General features: G+C 49.9%; 2 protein-coding genes across 3 annotated transcripts in view; both read right to left on the bottom strand.

Annotated features, from left to right (window-relative positions):
- LSS (lanosterol synthase) overlaps positions 1 to 6,612 on the bottom strand; it is a 32,966-nt gene extending 26,354 nt beyond the window's left edge. The window contains exons 1-6 of the mRNA XM_045776912.2: positions 6,210 to 6,612; positions 5,910 to 6,078; positions 5,396 to 5,534; positions 2,940 to 3,048; positions 1,897 to 2,018; positions 1,526 to 1,622 (exon numbers count right to left, since the gene is read on the bottom strand). Of these exons, the coding sequence (XP_045632868.2) occupies positions 1,526 to 1,622; positions 1,897 to 2,018; positions 2,940 to 3,048; positions 5,396 to 5,534; positions 5,910 to 6,078; positions 6,210 to 6,223 (650 nt within the window). The 5' untranslated portion in view covers positions 6,224 to 6,612. The remainder of the gene's footprint in view (positions 1 to 1,525; positions 1,623 to 1,896; positions 2,019 to 2,939; positions 3,049 to 5,395; positions 5,535 to 5,909; positions 6,079 to 6,209) is intronic.
- A 5,228-nt stretch (positions 6,613 to 11,840) lies between these two features.
- Positions 11,841 to 20,592, bottom strand: part of MCM3AP (minichromosome maintenance complex component 3 associated protein) — a 50,213-nt gene continuing 41,461 nt past the window's right edge. For both annotated transcript variants that reach the window (XM_045776899.2, XM_045776900.2), the window contains exons 24-29: positions 20,029 to 20,419; positions 18,652 to 18,909; positions 18,149 to 18,278; positions 16,215 to 16,418; positions 13,274 to 13,424; positions 11,841 to 12,132 (exon numbers count right to left, since the gene is read on the bottom strand). In XM_045776899.2, coding sequence (XP_045632855.2) covers positions 11,974 to 12,132; positions 13,274 to 13,424; positions 16,215 to 16,418; positions 18,149 to 18,278; positions 18,652 to 18,909; positions 20,029 to 20,419 — 1,293 coding nt within the window. In that variant the 3' untranslated portion in view covers positions 11,841 to 11,973. The remainder of the gene's footprint in view (positions 12,133 to 13,273; positions 13,425 to 16,214; positions 16,419 to 18,148; positions 18,279 to 18,651; positions 18,910 to 20,028; positions 20,420 to 20,592) is intronic.

Genomic DNA, 20,592 nt, shown 5'->3' on the forward strand with positions numbered 1-20,592 from the left:
TTTATCTAAAACCCTTCGGAACTGGCACATTTTCCCAAGGACTGAGGCTTTGAGGGTTATTTCCACCAACATGTTTTTGCCCGGACATTTAGCCTGACCCTAGCATACACAGCTCCGCCAGCTTCCTGGGTAGGTGGGTACCTGGGGTGTTTTCCCACTTTCCCTTCAAGCCTGTCCTCACGTGTGAGGGGCATGGGCAGGCCAGCCATGAGCTGGGCAGGTACCCACCACTCCCACCAACTCTGGTCTCGGGCCACTTCCCTCATTCCCCAGGGCTCCTCCACTCACTTTAAAAGGCATATTTTACAGCTTCTCTGCAGCTGGAGTGGTTCAGGATCTCAGGTCCCGCACCCTGCACACCTTCACCCACCCCTCCAAAACCACTCCAGGAAAGACCAGCACTGACTGCCAGGCCCACCACGTAAGGGCACAGACAACAGTGTCCTGACACCCACACGCCCTCCCGGCACCTGCTCAGTGTCTTCCTCTGCCCACTCCTTACACACTGGACAGGTCCACAGTGCACCTGGCAAGCTGCCAGTGAGGAATGCAGGGATGGCCCCAGAATCCCTCCCCACCTCCTCTCAAATGCCAGCCTTGGGTAAGAGCACCCCTCCCACCACCTCACCTCACCACCCTCTGCCCCCGTCAACACCCCTCAAGGCTGCAGAGGTGGAGCCCTCAACCCTGGCATCAGAACCCTTCACCAAATATGACCTGCACCGAGGTCGTCTAACACAACAGCCCCCCAGCCTCCCTGACAGCTCCCTGGGGGGCCACGACATTGCTGACAGGCTCCAGAGAGCCAGCAGGGGTTCTACCCAGGCTCTACCAGGGGTCTCACCTCCTGAAGGTGACACTGGGGGATTTACATGCATATGAATATATTCTGGGGAGATGTACAAAATGTTAAGACACCGGTTAGAATTATTACACAATAAGGAATTAGTGTTGATTCTGCTGAGTAAACAGCATTTTGATTTGATTCTATTAACAAGGAAATTCTTCTCTTTTAAAGATACACACCAAAGGGCTCACAGGTGACGCATGCTGTCTGGGATTAACTTTCCCATTCACCGGCAGAAAGATAAGCGCACAGGAAAAAGCACAGCACACCCCAGTGCTGAGGCCGGCAAGGGCTGCATGGACTACTGCCTTCTTGTTTCTACTTCCACAGAGGCTCACAAAGTCCGTAATGACAAGACAGCACAGCCTCCTGTAACAACACCAGAGCTTCACACTCCCCACACCAGCAGTTCTCCCAGCCTGGTGGGGCCCCACTCACCTGCCACATGGCCCCAGCCCACAGTGCCTCTCTCCCTCCAGCCCAAGTGGGAACCCCTTCCATCTGTCTGCAGGACTCAACCAAGCAGGGCTTCCACTAGGAGCCTAACACAGCCTCACTCCACAGAATGGACTGCCCCCTCATCTGTGTAATAGGCAGCAAGTGACCTAGAGCCTGTCACCCCACTCAGGAAGGCACTGGCAACCCAGCCACAAGTCGACCACAGAAGGGCAAGCATACCACATCTCTGGGAACAGAGTGTTGAGGCCTTCCCAGCTGTAAACGTTCAGGACAGCCAACCAGAACTTCCCCCAGGAAGGGATGACCACAGCACCACCTACGGAAAAGAAAAGTCCCATATCACCTGCCTTACTGTGAAGATCAGCTCCCCAGGGATCCCATGCGCCCTTTTTTGCATGAACCGAAGACAGTGCTAAGGGTCCTCAAACCCAGGTGAGAAGCAGGCTCCAGAGCTGCTGCAGACTGCCCAACAGCACAGCTGCTGGGTGCAACCAGCGGCTTCCCCAGATAAGTGAGTCCAGCCCCAAGAGAGACATTCACAGGCTCTACCTGCAGGAAGGAGCACCCAGCACATGTTGTGCAAGGAGTACCTTTCTTGTGAAGAATGTTCCGAGCTCGTACCAAGTCAGGATCGTCAGGCCCGACACCCAGAATTCTCAGAGACACATAGTTGAGTGTAGTCCCAAACACTGTGGACTTATCCTCCACATGCCTTGGGGAGAGGAGATGGAATAACAGAATGCCATATTTCAGTACTTCTAAGAGATTAAGCAAAGCTTTCAGCAAAATTCCCTGAGAAAAATCAAAAATGCTAAAATACCTTTCACTGACGTAACATGACAACATAAGAAACACTCAGAACTGCCGTTCCCCGATAAGAATTCACGTACCTCCCATAATCGAACAGTTGTAAAACTGCCCGTGCAGGACCTGCCTGCCTCCTCTGCTTGCTTCCCACCCCTGAATCAACATGACCAGTCCCAGGGCAGTGACCCAACTAAGGCTCCTTCATCACTACAGCACACAGAACAAGCTCCAGAGGCCCCGTCAAGGGGCAAACGGAGGCTGAGCTGTTCTCCAAGAACTCTGATGGAGAATCCCCGTGGTATGGACTTAGCTCACCAGGAGGAACCCCAGCCCTGGATGTAGAACAAGAGGTACCAGAGCCCATGACCACAGTGGGCAGGCAGTTGACCACCCTGGGGGAAGGCCCTACTCCCAGAGTGAGCTATGTGTCAGAAAGGCACACTGAGAAATGGGGAGGGGCACCTGGCCCCCGGCTCTACCTGCTGCCATCTCAGAGTCAAGGACTTCCTTCTGCCTCAGTGATAACAGCCAGATGGCTTTCTGGGGGTTGTGAGTGTCGAGAGTCTCTCAACCAGTCATAAAGCCCAGTTACAACACAAGCTATAAAACCACTGCCTAGAGTATGCAGCCACTTGTGCTGAGACCCCGAGGACACCAGGGTCCGGCTGGCACACAGTACCCAGCCAACCTCCCTCCTACCACGTTCTCCTCCCGCCCACCCCAGGTCCATAGTAGCTACAGTCACCCCACTCCTGACAGGTGTATCTCCTACATAAGAACACGTATGCACACACATGCACACACGTGCAGTAACAAAATGACTCACAGGCCCCAGCCGCCATCAGGGAGCTGGACTGACCGCAGGTACCGCACCATCTCTTCTCTATATCCCGCTGGCAAAGGGATCTGGGCCACATAGCATGTGATCAGGAGGCCTACGTGGCAGAAAAGATGTTCCTCACTGGGAGCAGGCACTCAGCACTGCTAAGCCCAGGCCTCTTTCCACCCACCCTACAGAGAGCTGATCCGGCGGTCTCCTTTTCATGGAAACGAGCCTGAGAAGGCTATTCCTTCCAGCCTCATCAGGGACTTTGGAAGTGAGGCCCCAGGGAGCAGCAACAACACATGACATTCCCTACATGGGGTGTGCGAAGCCCTCTCAACCACTCTAGGGTCCCACAGTCCTGTCCACACCTGCTGGAAAAGAAACACCAAATGGCTCACCCCTGGATAGGGTAAGATTTATTGCTTAAGTTTTTCTGTTTTATAGGTTTTTTTCTAGCATGTGTCATTTTGCAAATGGGGGAGATGGCCAATGGCCAATAAATATTATCCAAAAAAAAAAACCTTGCCAGCCTAGCCCTCCTGAATATGATGCTCACAGACCACCCCCAGCCCCACCTCCCCAGCCGCATGCCTGTGGTGCCCTGCAAGGGAGGTGAGGGGGGTGTGTGTCTTGGGTAGGCCCCACCAAAATGCACCATGGAATACATGCCTCACTCTGGCTCAGAGGCATCAGAAACCCTGCAAGACACACACACATGGAGACACATCCTAGAAGAAGGGCAGCTAGGTTTGGAGATGCTGCAGAGATTCACTGAAAAAAATCATCCCAAATCAAGCCCATCTCTTTTCATTATAGTTACGATGCTGTCAAGACAAAGACACACACATGGCCAAGAAACAGAGCCAGCGTCTTCCCCATTTTACAGGCAAAGAAACTGAGGCACGGGCCGCAAGTAGTGAGGCTGGGGCTGGAGCCCAGGGGGATGGAGCCCAGAGTCAGGGCTCACCACAGTGATGCATATATGTGCGCATATGACCAAATCCGATTCCCCACATCACATGAGGCAGCCATGGCACAGTGAGGTCCTAACGCCTTGCCCGGGGTCAGAGCAAGCCAATGCCATGCCACTGCCTTCTCATAAAGACCCATGGGAATAGTCAATGCCACGTGAACCACACTCAATGGGGAATTGTCTATACAGAATCATGGCCCCCAGGAGCATTTTCCAAATTAAAGCAGGAAAAGGAAGGACCAGTCAAAGCTCAGCCACTCATGGAAAAACCCTGTATAGTACCTCTGAACAGACCAACCTAAGAAAGACGGTCTATCCAAAGTTCAAAAGGGGGAAGGAAAAGACCCAACCTGCAGCCTGCACAGGGGAGGAGCCCCGGCAGAGCCCAGAGCTGCAGTAGCAAGCATGAAACAATGCAGCTGTCCCCGGTGCTGTGCATGTATGACCTCGCCTGACTCTCATCATGCCCATGTCACTGATGAGGTGACTGAGACACAGTGAAGTCCTGTCACCTTGCCCAGAGCAGGCAAATGCAGTGTTGCTGCCTCCCCATGAAGATCTCTGGCAACAGGCTCAATAGGCTCCAGGTGGGGCCAAAGAGAAGAAAGACTTGACTTACCCCTAAGGACAGGCCCATAGGTCCCTGGACAAGAAGATACAATGTTGTACAGCCCAGGGGGGACAAGAGCATTATGGATTCCCAATGCTCCTCCCACTAGGAGAAAAAGAGTCCTTCTACATAAGTTCATAGAAGGGAATTTCTCACCTTACACAGCTGAGTATTTATTTAATGAAACAGTCTCAGAACACAATGGTTTTAGCTAGCCAAATCAGTTCAGTACCCAGAAGGCCCAAATGACTCCTCCTAGGACTCACCAACTGAACCTGCAGGTTTTTGCCTGAGCTCCCTCAGGCACCCCTTCAAGGTAAGTTCACACGCGCAAGCTGCCTGGCCTCCCCCAACCTGCCCAAAGAAACTTAAAGATCCCACCCATCAGGCGTCTGGCTGGCTCAGTCAGTTGGTAGAGCATGCAACTCTTGATCTTGGGGTTGTGGGTTTGAGCCCCACATTGGGTTGTAGAGATTACTTAAAAATAAAATCTTAAAAAAAAAACACAACAAACCCACGCATCACCTGCCCACCTCTAACACCTTTACAGAGGCTAGGTCCCCCACCTGGAGTGCCTCTGCCACTCTGTACTGGGACTCAAGAGCCACTCCTCCCCTGCCCCACAAGAATACCCCTGGCCTCCCTCTTGAGAACACTGGGCTAGCGGCGCCTTCATTCCCATCCCCCAGCACCAACGCCAGGGGGCAGCACAGGCACAGGGCAACCCTCCAGAGACCTTTCACAGGCAAGCTCCCGGGTTGTCACCTGCTTATTCACACCACAGCATTCACCGTGGGCCTGAACCGGGCCCGGCCAGGGCCTCAAGGGTGCCCCAGGGTGGCCTCGTCCACAAGCCGGGCAGCACCCACCTACCTGGCAGGAGGAAGAGTGGGCCGCCATAATCCCCCGCCCAGTGCCCATCCTCAGCCTGCAGCCGCACGTAAAACATCATCCCGTTCAGAGCCCCTCCGCGGGCTGTGTCGGCTTTGGGCAAGTCCTTGAAGTAACCGCCCTGCCAAGGAGAGACACATGGGAGCTGAGGGGTCCGAGGCCAGGCCGGGAGCCACGTCACGGACGGCCCAGGCCAAAGCAACGGCCCGGACTCAGCGGTCACCGTTCCCAGCCGCAGTCTGCGGGCACCGCTCGGCAAAGCGAAAGGAAGGCCGGCCCCCCGTCGGGTTCCCGGGCACCCATCCGCACGTGTCCACAGCTTCTCGAGGCCACAGGCGCCACGCGTGCCGGGTGCCCGCGCCGACGCCTCCTAGCGCTCGCTCCCCGGGCCCCACCTCGGAGGCCACGGCGGGCTCCCACGCGGCGCCGAGCGAGTTCACGGCCCGCCGATGCCGCCCCCCCTGCCCTGGGCGGCCCCGCGGCCCCGCGCACTCACGGTGTCCAGGCCCAGGCAGTGCGCCTCCAGCGCCGTCGGCCCGCGGCCGGGGTCCTCCTCCCCCGCCAAGTACGTCCACGTCTGCCTGCCGCGCTCGCTGCGCAGGCGCCAGCGGCTGAGGTCGGTGGCGGGCTCCGTCTTGTAGGGGCCGCCTCGGCGACGCAGGCACCTGGGAGCGAGGGCGCCAGGGCGCTCGGCTGAGCCGCCGCGGTCCCGTCCGGCAGCCCGCGGGCAGGGCGCCCCCTCCGCGCCCCCGACCGCGCCCTCCCTTCTCGGGGGTCCCGGGACGCGGGGACTCACGTGCCCTCCGTCATGACCGCTGCGCACCGCTCGCCGCCTGCGCCCCTGCGCCCCGACCCCGCCAGCGCGCCTCGGCAGACAGCGGGGAGCGGTGGGCCGATGCCCTGCAGCCAATCAGAGCGCCGCGAAGGTGGGCCCAGGGCGCGCTCGGCCGCCTCAGTGGTCGAGAGCCCGACGTCCCAGCGCGATGGGGCGTGGCCTGGGCGGGGTCTGAGCGGGACCGCAGCCAGGGGCGGGGAGGGCCGGGCCGGGGCGTCAGGGGCCGCAGGGTAACTCAAGGGTGAAAGGTCTTGACCGTGAGGGGAGGAGGGAAAGGCGGAGACAGCGGGGACGGCGGCCGCGGGGACCCGGGCTGAGGGGCGGTGCCCACGCGGACACGGAGGGGACCGGCTCCGAGCGCCCGACGCCGCGCCCCCGGCAGACGGCCCGACGGCAGGCGGCGGGGGCTCCGGAGGCGCGCCGCGCACCCATGCCTGCCCTGCCGGCGCCCGGGACACCCGGACTTCAGAGGGTCGGTGAAGGACGCTTGCCTCTTGCTCTCCTCGTTCAGAAGCCGGCGCCGCGACCCGGCGGGAAGATGCTATGGAAATGCCCGCCTTCCACAGATGCAAAGCCAGTTTGGAAGACATGCCTGAGATCTGCCATCAAGAGGGCAATACTGATCCTCCCCGAAATCAGGCAGCTATCTCTCGACCTCCCAGCACAGCCTCCAGGCCACAGAGCTCCCCCGCCAAGCACCACGCCGCAGGTGCCATGAGAAGATGCCCACCAGGCTGCAGGCCACAGCGAGTGTGCTCGCACTTTACCCGGCTGTCCTCCCAAATCCACCAATCCACACTTCCCTGGAGTAGAAAACAGACCGGAAGTTTGTCTCCAAACCTAAAGAATTAGGTGGGAATCAGGGCTCCAGCCTACATGCACGTCTCTAACCCAGAGTCTGGCAGAGCCGAGGTAGGAAAGAGGTGTCAATTGGAGCACAGTTTGAGTTTCGATATTTTACTCTACTGGACTTTTTATGAGCAAAATAATATTTTTTTTAGTAACTTGGAAAGGAAAAAAGTGTAAAAATCCATTTGAGAATTCACAGATAAGAGTTTCTAGAGACAGTCGTGGGAGAAAATAATGCTCCCCTCTACTTGCACCCCACCAATTCCAGCTTCTTCAATGAACTGGATATAAAAGACTGAAGTTTTTGGCATGAACGACTGGGCATAGGATGGTGTCATTTACAAAAGTAGAGAAGGTGTTGGGGAAAATTTCAACTTAGACTGGGGCTACATTAAAACAGATGCTCATTAGACGTGCAAGTAGGTACACTGGAGTGGGCTGGTGTTCAAGGGAGAGGACAAAGCTAGAGAGAGGAGTTTAGGAGTTACCTATTTTTAGGTGACGTTTGAAAACATCAGATTGGACAAGATCAACTAGAGAGTGAGTGTTCCAAAGAAAAGATTTTTAGGGGCGCCTGGGTGGCGCAGTTGTTAAGTGTCTGCCTCCTACTCAGGGCGTGATCCCAGCGTTCTGGGATCGAGCCCCACATCAGGCTCCTCTGCTGGGAGCCTGCTTCTTCCTCTCCCACTCCCCCCGTTTGTGTTCCCTCTCTCACTGGCTGTCTGTCAAATAAATAAATAAAATCCATAAAAAAAAAAAAAAGAAAAGAAAAAGAAAAGATTTTTAGGATGAGCCCGGGGGCACCAACAGTTTCCAGTTCAGAAGAGGAGTGGCCAGAGAAACGGGAGAAAAACCAGAGGCACGTGGAGTCAGGAAAGCAAAGTGAAGACATGGTCGTCTGTGTAGAGGTTGTGGAGGGATTGTAAAATAAGGTCCGAGAATTGATGATTAGAGATATGGCAGGACAACTTATTGGTGACTGATAAGAGCAATCTTAGGAAATGTGAAGACAAAAGAGTTTTGGTTTTTTAAGGGGGAAATTTCCAGTTAAACATGTCAGACTGAGCACAGGATTGACTTCCATTTCCCATCCAAACTCTACTTACATGAAGTAATAAAAGATAAAAACTCAGTGAAAGAACTGGAGAGGAGGTACCAGAAAACTAAGAGATCAACAAAATTCTAGAGGCTGTGATACAAGCAGGGATAACTGACCTAGCAAGCCAGAGAAAGCTGAAACCCATATGTGGGGGTGAAGCCATCAATAAAAGAGACCATTCTTGCTAACGAACCCAAGGAAGGTGCAGGAATTGGAAGACCCTTGAATAAGAAGTGGGATGATAGATCCCTTCCCCCACCCCAAAAAAGGAAAGAAAACTCTGCCACCAGGATTTTCTCTTCACATTTCCTAAGATTGCTCTTATCAGTCACCAGTAAGTTGTCTTATCACATCTAACAATTGAGTCAGAGCAGGTGTGAACTCAGGAACAAAACACAGCTGAGAGCCACTGGAAACAGGGATGAGTGAAACTTACATTCATGGAGGAGCCCAGTCCCGCTTCTCCCACTCAGCCATACAGCTTCAGGCAGTAAGAAGAGGATTCCTCTGGAGCAAATGGCCCCCAAAAGACCTGCAAACATTGGCATCTGAGACCCAGTGGAGATAAGTGGAGAAGCCTATCAGCTGGCAAGCTGTATCCCTTGACACAGAGCTTCCAACAAGCTCCTCAGAGCCCCATCATCGACATGAGCCAGACACTTGACGAAAGCCTCTATGAAGAAAGACAACAAAACACATCAAAAAAGGAAATTTTGAGAAATGGGAGATGGTGCAAGGTATGGGAAAGGGCTTTGACAAAAACATGTCCTCACAGAGATACGATGTTGCACCCATGACACAAGAACCATCTGACACTCTTTCCCTCCCTACTCTATTTTCCTCATTGCTTACCACCAATTAGCATCCCGAACCGCCTATTTATCTTGTTTACTGCCTATCTCCCCATTAAAATATAAGCCCTGTGAGGGCTGAAATTTGTTTGTTGCCATATCCCCAGCACCTGGAATAATGCCTAGCACATTAAACACAGTAAACATTCCAAAAATATATACTGAATAAATGAACGAGCAGGATTCAATAAATAAGAAACATTTATGAAAAAAGACTCAGAAATAAAAAATAGAGCAACAGATTTTAAAGGTCACTAGAATAGGAAGATAAAATAGGGAAATTTTAGGATAGTAGGATTAAAAAAAAGATATAAAAAATAAAGGAGAAAAGAAAATTAGAGGATCGGGGCACCTGGGTGGTTCAGTCAGTTAAGCATCTGCCTTGGGCTCAGGTCATGATCCAAGGTCCTGGGATGGAGCCCTGCATCAGGCTTCCCACTCAGCGGGGAGTCTGCTTCTCCCTCTGCCTCTCCCCCCCCCACCTCGGTTTGTGCTCTCTCTCTCAAATCAATGAAAGAGAGAGAGAAAGAGGGAGAGAGAGGAAAGGGAAGGGAACTGGATCAATCCAGGCGGTCAAACATCTGAATATTAGGAGTTCCAAAGGGAAATAGTGGAGGGGAAGAATGTATTAATTTCAAAAATCTCCAGCATAGATGGATAATTTTCCAGACCGAAAAAGCATGGCAGATTGTTTTCTAAAGATTCCTGCTGGGGTACCCGGGTGGCTTAGTCAGTTGAGCGTCCAACTCTTGATTTTAGCCTAGGTCATGATCTCAGGGTTGTGAGATCGAGCTGGGCATGGAGCCTGCTTGGGATTCTCCCTCTCTCTCTAAAACAAAACAAGATTCCTGCAACACGTCCCATCTCACATGCTCTTATACAATAAGATCTTAACAGTCATCCCCATTGAGAAATGGTATCTATGTTCCCATCCTTTGCATCTGTAACCAGATGCTTATAATACAATACAATGCTGTGAAAGTTATCCCGCATGAGTTCCAAAGCTGGGCTTGCATTTTGCTCACTAGGGCACTTGCACTTGGAGCCCTGAGATTCCATGTAAGAATTTTCACTACCCTGAGGCCACACAGCTATAAATCAAGCCACATAATGAGGTCACATATTGGCCATATTGGCCACTCAGGTTGAAAGCCCCAGCTGACCACCCCCCCACCCCCAGCCAACAGTGCAACATCACTGCCCAACCATGTGAGTGAAATCGTCTTGCACATCCAACCTAGTCAAGCCTTCAGGTGACTGCAGCCCCCTGCCAATACCTGACTGCAATGTATGAAAAATCCCAAAAGAAAGCTGCCCCGCCGAATCCTTCCCAAATTTAAGCTACTATGTATGTTTGGGGTAGTTTGTTACACAGCAGTAACTACTGGAGAAAAAAGCACTACTAGGTGCTCAGCACAACAATTTGGGTGGGCAATAGGGGAGGGAGACCAATGCATCAAGCATGTTGTTGAGAAATTTAAGAACACCAAGGACAGAGATGATTTGTAAAATTTCCAGCAACAAAAAACAAAAACATAGGGGAAAGATTACCAAACTAAAATCCTATATCCGTTCAGATGATGAATCAAATTTAAGGGTAGAAATAAAGACAAGATACGCAAGCTCAGAAGGCTGCTAGAAAATGGGCTCCATCAAAATGAGAAAGCAAAAACGGGAAGAGGAAAATATAGGACTAAGAATCCAGGAAATGTCCATGCTGTGGCAGAAAAATGGTTGTTTCCCAGTGGGTTATCTCTGTAAGAAAGTAGAATTAGCACATTACCTGATACATAAGGTAGTGTTAGAAGGAGCTTTACACTTAGCGGAAAGTTTTGGGTAAATTAGTAATAAGAACATAGAAAAACAAATAAATGTAAAAACAAGGCCTCCTTCTGTAGACAGCCCAAATTTATCCCTTTCCTTCACACCAACTGACAGCAAACTCAGGATTATACTCTTCCTTTTTCACCTAGACGGCTGCGGCACCCCTTTCAAGAGTCCTGCCTTGTTTTGCTGACCAACCCCATATGCCATTTTTAAAAGAATATATGAGAGCACCTGGGTGGCTCAGTCAGTTAAGCATCTGCCTTCACCTCAGGTCATGATCCTGGGGTCCTGGGATCGAGCCCTGCATCAGGTTTTCTGATCAGCAGGGAGCCTGCTTCTACCTCTCCCTCTACTTCCCTGCTCCTGATCTCTAGATGGCTATTTCAAATAAATAAAATCTTTAAATAGAAGAGAGAAAAAATGTGACCAAATCACTCTTTCCTCCAAGAATGGATTCCCACAGCACTCAGAATAAGGCAACAAGGGTCTCTGTGGTCGGCCTATGCTCTCACTTGGCAGCACTACCAAGCTGGCACCTCCAGGTTTTCATCATATCCTCTCAGCTAGGTCACATTCTCCCCAGCTACACCCTGCACTCCTCTCCAGGAGTCCTGCTCTCTCCTCTACCTTAATCCTCTTGTCTTCCCCTGCTTCCAGTGCAGGGACTTGCCCCATGCACACCCTCAGATCGCTAGGTACATATACAGTCGGCTTTCTCAGATGTGAGCTAGGTGGGCCTGGTGAGCACAGTTCCTGTGCTTTCTTCGTCCCTGTATTACTGATGTCCGGCACATCAGTGAATGCAACACTGCTGTGACAATGAATGACACACACGGAAACGTAAGCTGCAAACTCCCTCAGAGCATATGTTGGTGGGTGACAGTCTGAGGAGATGAAACACAAAAATACCAAAGACACTACCCAGGAGAAAAGAGCCTTTCATTCTGAAAACTAGGAAAGGCCTCATTGGACATTCAAATGATTTATTTGCATGATTAGTAATCACATTTCCAACAGTGCATCAAGCATCTGAGAATAACATTATTTTGAGTAAAAGCAAAAATCTTCTGGAGACTTCCCCTCTCTCAGGTCCAGGAGCTCAAATGTCCACCATGTCCAGCAGTGCAGAGAGATGGAGCTCAGAGGCAACTTCCTCTTCCCTTGAACTCTGCATCAGCCTTTCCAGGTGCTCCAACCGTTCACTCACAGATGTGCCTGTTGCCTCTGACAACTGCAGCTGCTCCCCTGTCCTTTCATTCTATTTAAATAAAAAAGAACCTAAAAATAGTTTTGGGATATCCATAAACCCAAATACAGTCTCATCAAGGGCGGTAGCTCTGTCTCATGTTAGAAACTTCATCTGGGGCCTACTGGGCTCAACAAACATGCCTCTTAGCATCTATCCTACATCCTTCAAGCCTCTTCCAGCACACACATATATAGCTGGTGACATCTGCACATAGAATGTTTCCTTCAGATTGTATTAACAACTTTCAGTGTCAGTCATTTTAATAAAATATCACTGTGAAGGGCTATGAGCTATTCCATCGTACGACCTGTGATAGCTTAACCAGACTCTCATCTTTGGATATTTAGTTTCCATTTTTTATGCAGTATGATTAACACTACAGTGAACAAAAAATAAAAAAAATACATTAATTTTTGTTATATATAGTAGTTTCTTTAGGGCAAAATTGTTAAGTCAAAGTGTACAAATATTTTGAAGTTATCTGCCAAACTGATAAATGTAAACAGTATGTCATCTTAATGTGCGTTTCTCCCCTACCAAAGGGCTTCCTAAAGCCAGTCCAGGAGCATACTTTCTACCTGTCCAGCATTATGTATCTATGATGAAAACTCTATTTTTGCTTCTTTTACCACTGAAGGAGGATGGTAAGGTAGAAAGACCTTGAACTTCGGAACCAGCCAAGTCTGGCTTTGAAAAGCAGCTCCGCCACAGAGCAGCTGGACACTCCTGGGTGAGTCCCTGACATCTGTGCTCTTACCTTCCTTGTTCATTAATTTTCCTCAGGGAAAGTTAATCCCAGAAAGGGAGATTGCGGTGATGCCAAGGCCTGGACATTATGTGCACAAACAGAAGCCACCGTCATCACCTTTGTTATTCTCCTCAGTGCCCTCACTGCACGCCAGCACGCAATTATGGGTTTTGTTCAGTTCTTAAGCATGTTTTAATTCCACTCTCCCTTCACTTCACAAATAGAAACACAGAATTAGTTGGGCCTCTGTAACACTGACAGATTAAGTTTAAGAAAATATCTTATTTAACCTGATCATTTATTGGTCATCACAACATCACACGATGAATGGAGACGTTACTTTTCCCAACCGTTCTCTAGTCGTGAATTCTAATTCAAATGCCAAATGTACTCTCCTCCCACCTGAGGGCTAGTAGCGGTCACTGTCTTCATCACAGGTTCAATAGTCTGAGGCAGAGACACCAGAGTCTGAGGAAGGTAGAGGGGAAGGGACGTTGAACCCGTAAACACTCCTGAGTCTGCAGACAACCACTGCTGAAGCTGATCTTCAAACCTAAAGCATTTGAGAACAAGGAAGAAAACATTTAACTATCATTCACTTTTCTCCTATAAATTGTTTTAATTTTTTAATTTTTATTTTTTTTTATAGATTTTAAGTAGGGGCGCCTGGGTGGCACAGCGGTTAAGTGTCTGCCTTCGGCTCAGGGCGTGATCCCGGCATTATGGGATCGAGCCCCACATCAGGCTCCTCCGCTATGAGCCTGCTTCTTCCTCTCCCACTCCCCCTGCTTGTGTTCCCTCTCTCGCTGGCTGTCTCTATCTCTGTCAAATAAATAAATAAAATCTTTAAAAAATAAAAAATAAAAAAAAATAAAGATTTTAAGTAATCTCTACAACATGGGACTCGAACTTACAACCCCAAGATCAAGAATCACATGTTTCACCAAGTGAGCCAGCCAAGTGCCCCTACTTCTAATTTTTTAAAGCTTTGCTTTTTACTAAGGATAGAACAAAGTTATGACATCAACTGAGAAGCAGAACCATACCCTTAAAAAATTTTAATCTTCTCTTTAATTTATGATACCAAATTAGATTTAACGGAAAAGGTGGTAGTCATTCAAAAACTGCTTTTGCATGTAACAACGTTACTCGTAATCCTCTCGTTCGGTTTATTTTCTCTGGCTTATTTTGGTGTTATAAGTAATTCTTGTCTCTCTTTTCTTAAGATTTATTTATTTATTTTAGAGAGAGAGCACGCAAGCGGGAGGGGCAGAGGGAGGAGAGAGAATCCCAAGCCAACTCTGCAATGAGCAAGAGCCCAATGTGGGGAGATCACGACCCAAGCCGAAATCAAGAATCAGATGCCTAGCCAACTGCACCCACCCAGGCGCCCCAGTAATTCTTATCTCTTGATGGATTATCCAAATGTATAGATTGATGTTTATAGTTAAAATTAACCCAAAATAATATCCCACTGCCACCTAACACACTTCAGAGCTGTTCACTCCATACACTTGTCTTTTCAATAAAAACAGTCTGATCCAACTGCTTAAATGATATGGACCTAGGAAAATCTACTTTGGAAATCATGACACATTCATTCACGCTTCCAACACATATTTATCAAGCCCCCACCAAACACTAGGCACCATTTTAGGTACCATGGATACAGCACTGAAAGAAAACACACAAGGCCTGGTTGTAAGCAGCTTACACTTCAGTGAGGGGAGATAGATAGGAACGCAAGGTAAGGGAAACGTGGTCTAAAGGTGAGGAAGACAAAGCAGATATATGACCAGAAGCCTGGGGGGATGGGCAAGAAGGGCCTCACTGAGAAGCAGACATTTGAGCAGAGACTGGACGTGACTGCAAGGTAAACCATGGGGATATCACGAAGGTGGCTAAGGAGTTCAGCAAACACAAAGGCCTGGCTGTGCACTGCCAGGCATGCTGAGGGGCCAGAAAGGTCAGAAAGGAAATGGGATGCAGATCATGTAGGGCCTGCCTACCTCATAAAGATTTTGCCTTTGATTGGAGAGGAAGTCACTGGCAAGTTATGCGCAAAGGAGTAACACTTGAAAGGCTCACACTGGGTCTGCCAAGATGAGACCACAACCCGCTGCAAAAAATGGTCTGATACTGAATATATTTTTAATAGAATAGGATTTATGGATGAACTGGATGTGGAGGGATAATTCCAAGACATTTGGCCAGGGCAGCTGGAAGGATAAAGCCCCATCAAAGGAGGAGCTGATTGGGGGAAAACTGGTAATTCGATCTGGGATGTTAGCACTGAAATGGCCATCAGGCATCCTATAAATGACTAATGAAGATTTCAAGAAACCAGTTGGATATGCCAATCTGGACTTCAGAGAACTCAGGGGTTGAGATATAAATTTGGAGTTGTCAGAATACTGATGTTATTTAGTAATCCCTGAAACTGGATGCTTTCACTGGGGAGTGGGGATGTAGATGACACAGAAAATAGGTGGGAGTACAGGGGATGAGGAAGAACCAGGAGAGCCCTGGGGGAGTTGCCAGCTGGGCAGGAAAGGGACTCAGGGCCTCCTGGAGTCAGGAGGGAGAAAACAAAGGTATGGAGCACTGCCGGGGACAGGGTTCATAGTCTGCAGTGACCCTGACCAGAGCACACATGCGGGCAGAGAGGAGTTCAGGAGAGACTGAGAAAAGAGGACAGAAGTGAGGACCACACTGTTCAAGGAGTTTACAGCCAAGGGAGCAGAAACTCAGGGATGGTCCCCAGTCTGGCTGCTGTGGGAGGAAGGGGACACAACAGAGAGGGATGCTCACTGGAGTGTCCTGAGTGGGTGGGAGATGGAATCTCAGCCAAGGGGAGGGGCTACCCTTGATGATAAGCTAGACCCAGGGATGCTGCTGGAGGTGGGGGGTGGGTACGGACCACCTTGTAAACTGCCTTCTTCCTGGTTCACTTAGTGAAACCATAAACACGGGTGGCGGGAGATACAGAGGAGAGTCTACAGTCTGGGACGATGCACGGGCACCCTCAGGCTTGCCAAGGGCAGAAAGCTGGTGCCAGCCACGCATTCAGCACTCACTATTCACTGAAGACACTCCAGAAGCCAGCCACACTTTCTTCCCACCAGAAAACTTAGGACTGACTCTCAATAATGAAGAGTAAATGAAACCGATTTCAAATAAAAAACAGTTGAAGGCATACTAAGGCCCTGCCTTTGCCTTCAAAGAGGTTATACTTAACATGTCTGACTGGCCTTTCTTAAACAAAGTCACGTCACTGGGATCCTTACTAAGCCAGCACAAAGAAGCCTAAAGTATACCATAAACAGAAGGAAATGGACTTCACCTCTTGCTCTCCTCTTTCTCCAGCAGCAGACTCCGAGACAGACACTGGGCCAGGAGCTCCTGGGCAGACGATCCACACATCAGATCCTGGGTGCTGGGAACCCGCCCCTCTGGGCCACACTCCACATTCCTCTTCCCTTTCCGGTGCATGTGCACTAACGGAGCCGGAAACTTGTTTGCAGGATGAAAAGACTTTATCCCCAAACTGTAAGTACATGTTTTGAAATGGTTATGGTCAGGAAAGAGAGGGAGAAAGGGTTTCCCCAGCATCAGGAGTGTGGGTGTAGACACAGAGTCCCAGACCTTGCCTATTTCTGGCTTCCCTTGGGGTCAGTCAGGCTTGGGCACAGAGGGAGGGCAGCCTCTGCCTTATAGAAGAGGCTTCCCTTCTCTCCTGGGCAACTGGGTGCTCGGAGCCTCTCCCCTCAGAGTTTAGTTTCCCATCCCAGGGTTATCAACAAGGTCTATTTTCCCCTAATAGTGGCAAGGTTATTATTTTTACATTTAGCTCTTAAATCCATGTGTAAGTAATAATCACAAAGAGTGGGAGAAAGGGGATCTGTTTTTTCTAAACAAATGCCAATGTTTACCCTCTTCTCACTAGTTTGGCATGGTACTTTGTCACATGTGGTTGCTTCTGGACTTGCTGGTCTACTTGTCTGCTGTAACTTTACTGTATGTTCTGATATCAGGCACAGCAGACCCTCCTTGTTATTCTGACTCAAAATTTTCTCAACGACTGCTACACATTTTCTCATCCTGATGAATTTTAGAATTAACTTGTCAAGACCAGGGGTATAAATCCTTTTGGGTTTTTTATTAGAAGTGCCCTGATTTTACAGTTTGAGAACTGACATCTTTATAGCATTGCATTTTCCCATCAAAAAGCTAGCCAGGGGCGCCCGGGGGGCACAGCGGTTAGGCGTCTGCCTTCGGCTCAGGGCGTGATCCCGGCGTTCTGGGATCGAGCCGCACATCAGGTTCCTCCGCTATGAGCCTGCTTCTTCCTCTCCCACTCCCCCTGCTTGTGTTCCCTCTCTCGCTGGCTGTCTCTATCTCTGTCAAATAAATAAATAAATATAATCTTTAAAAAAAAAAAAAAAAAAGCTAGCCAGTCCCTCATTTACTCAGGTTTTCTGAGAGTTCCCTTCACAGGGGTTTAGTGCCTTTCCTGGGTCAGTTTATGTCCGTATGCTCGGCGTCCGTTGCTGCTGTAAATCAGTTTTAACGTGTGGAAATGACAGTTCCTCCCACCTTTCAGTATTTATGCCATCTTATCTGTGTCCCTAAAATGGGCAGCATTTCCAGGACAACAGTGAACAAACGACATTAGGGGCAGCTCAGGCTGGTTCTGACGTCAGTGTTTCTAATGTCTTAGCAAGAAGGAGGGGTTTTTGGTAGTTTAATGGTAGAAAGCCTTACCAAGCTAAGGAATTTTTTCACCCAAGTTTGATAAGAAATTTTATTAGGAATGAGTATAAATTGGGATGGGAGGATATAAATCTTAAGAAAAGCATTTAAACACTTACTGAAATGATCACTGTTTCTCTGCTATAACAGCAAATTACACAAGTCGATTTCTGTTGACATGGTTTATCCTGGGATAAAGCCTACTTGTGAATTTTTTTATGTATTACAAGATTATATGTGATAACACATTTTATTCAGTACTTTTGAACCAGGTTTGTAAGTCAGATGAGATGTCAGCTTTCTTTTGTCTACACTCTCCTGGCTATGTTACGATTTCAGGGTCGGGTCTGGTAAATGACATGTTTGCATGAGAATGATCTGTTCCTCGCGTACTTGTCAGTATAGACACACAGTGGGCTAGATTCTGTGTGTAGAACATTCATGTTCTATGTACTCTGGAGGAGAATAATCCAGTTTGCTCTGCTGGCTGTTGGGACATAAATACACAATGGACACAGATCTTACCGCTCCTGACTCAGATGTAGCCCCTTCCGTGTTTGCATTCTGGCTTGTTCCCATGACAAAGGAACATCGTATTTTTTCAAATGGTTTTTAAAAAAATATACACATATCTGACCATCTTCACTCAGAGCCTCTGAAAAACACAATACAAAAACACATGAAAAAAGAATATCAAAAGAGCAACAAGTGACTGCTTGAAATCTGCTTAAATACACCAATTTAAGGACAAGCCCTACTGATTATAAAGTCACACAATTATGTGACTCCCATGCTTAACCAAAGATGCCCCAACGTCCATGTCATTTATAGTTCAGACAGCTTCACGTCCAGACTGTGGCACGGACCGTAGAACTACTCAGAGTTGCCAACATCTAACTTAGAGCCAGCCTCGGGGCCCATTTCAGGAAGGTAGGCCCAGGCTCTCCTGGAGCATTCCTAGCTCCTCCCAATGCTTACAGTCACCTGGAAGTCACGGAGGCAAGCCCACAGCACCGAGCACTAACTACCTGATGTGACAGGAAGCCTGGGGGGCGTCCAGTCCCTCAGCTTGTGGTTGATGCACAAAGCAATGACATCGTCCCATGGGATCTCGGCAACGGAAGGCCCTGGCCCCTGACCCGGGGAACGGCTTGTGCTCTTCCACCTGCGGTAGGTCCTGCAGAGCAGGTTTTCCACCTGGGACTGGAGGATAGGCTGCGTCTGGCGAGAGCTGGGGATCTGGGAGGCATACTGGACGACCATGGAGCACACGGGGAGCCAGGGCGCTGTAGAGAAAGCACCTCCTCAGTTATAAGGTTTGCCCAAAGTACAGGCAGACGCGCCACGAGATGTTCTCTACATTTTTTTAGAAAAAGACAACTGTGTATTTGAGAAGTTTGTTTTCAAATTTGAAAACAACAGAACCACAGCTGCTTAGGGAGGGAAAAGCATCCCCCTCCCTGTGTCCCAGTAAGAGATGCAGTCACCCTGTACAAAATACACAACGAAGAGTCCACCCCAGAGGCTCTGACTATACAGGCCTGTGGTCGCACCAGAAATCTATACTTTAACCAGCAACCAGGTGGCTCTGGTACAGGAAGTCTGGGCTTCCCTTGGGGAACCCTGCCCTAGTTCACAGCACAGAGGATGTATGCTATGTGATTTCCTTCCCTTTGGGTTTCTTCAGTAACAAGCATCTGCTGGACCTACTGAAGACCACACCCCGAAGTTTAGAAGGGCACCTGAGGCCTCTGTTCCACAAGGCCCAAAGGAGAATGGTCCTGCCAAGGCCACGTGCTGTGCCACATAAGAAGCAAACAGCTTCATTCCCTCCTATCAGTGTCAACAAGAGAATGGACAACCTCCTCGCCCAGCCCAGGGGACCTATAAAGTCTTCATCAAAACAGCCTCACCTGGGCACAACCAGAGTCACAGAACAGAGGCGGCTTTGAACACTGGTGTTAAAGCAGCACTGAGTGGCATGGCCCCAGCAGAGCCAGCAGTGTGGACAGGGCTACATGATCTCCATGCTCTTTGCCCCCACACACTGTGGCAAAGGCAGGACAGAACCTGCTGTCAATTCACAAACCACAGGCCTTGGGCTATGCATTCCTGCCACCACCACTCACCACCTTTTTCCTTGGGCTGTGTGGACACCCACAGACTGCTCTATTGGTGGTAAAGAGCCAACAGCCCCCGCCCATACACTGAGCACCGGCTGTGTCTGACTCCTGAACCAGAAGGCAGGTGGAAGTAGGTATGGTGTGGGAACAGGAAAGGAGAACATACAAACCTCACACTAGTGCCCAATACCTGCCAGATTGTCAGTACAGTAAAAAAGGGAACGGAAGGCTTGGGTGTCCCACATTCCTCCCCAGCCAGGACCCCTCAGCATGAGCACGCACCCCCTGGGGGTGGAAGGTCCATCTGTGGAAGCTGGAAGCTGAGCACAGCCTGCCTCAGCCAGGCCAGGTGCTCCGGGGCGTTCCAGTGAAGGTGAGGAAGCAGCCGGCTGCCCCCCGCCTCGGCAAACTCAGTGACAGGCCAGGACAGGTCACACAACTGTTCAGAGGACACCAGGGAGGCCAGGAAGTGCAGCACACTGTTGAACAGCTCGATGATGGCTCCGGGCTCCTGTGAGGCCAGGCCGCCTTGTCGCCTCTCTCTTCTGTCATGGAAAAACCGGCCACTAAACTCACGACCAACCCCATCTTCCACATACTGAATGAGGGTCTGGCAGCAAAGGTCAAGGGAACAGGGGCAGTGGGAGACCAGCCACTGCACGGCCCGTGAAACCTGAGACACAAAGACGGTCAGAAGAGACTTGGTTAAACAATGCATCCTGTTTTTCAGAAAACTTCCTGAAGATGCCCCTCCCACAGCTGCCACAGCAGGTGCCACAGTGAGCACCAGCCTGTCAACCACACTAGGAAGCAGGCAGAAACTTCCACTGCAGTTGAGTTCGGCCT

Source organism: Ursus americanus, chromosome 4 (genome assembly GCF_024610735.1).
Source record: "Ursus americanus isolate L20-20 chromosome 4, mUrsAme1.1.p, whole genome shotgun sequence".
Taxonomy (NCBI): Eukaryota; Metazoa; Chordata; class Mammalia; order Carnivora; family Ursidae; genus Ursus; species Ursus americanus.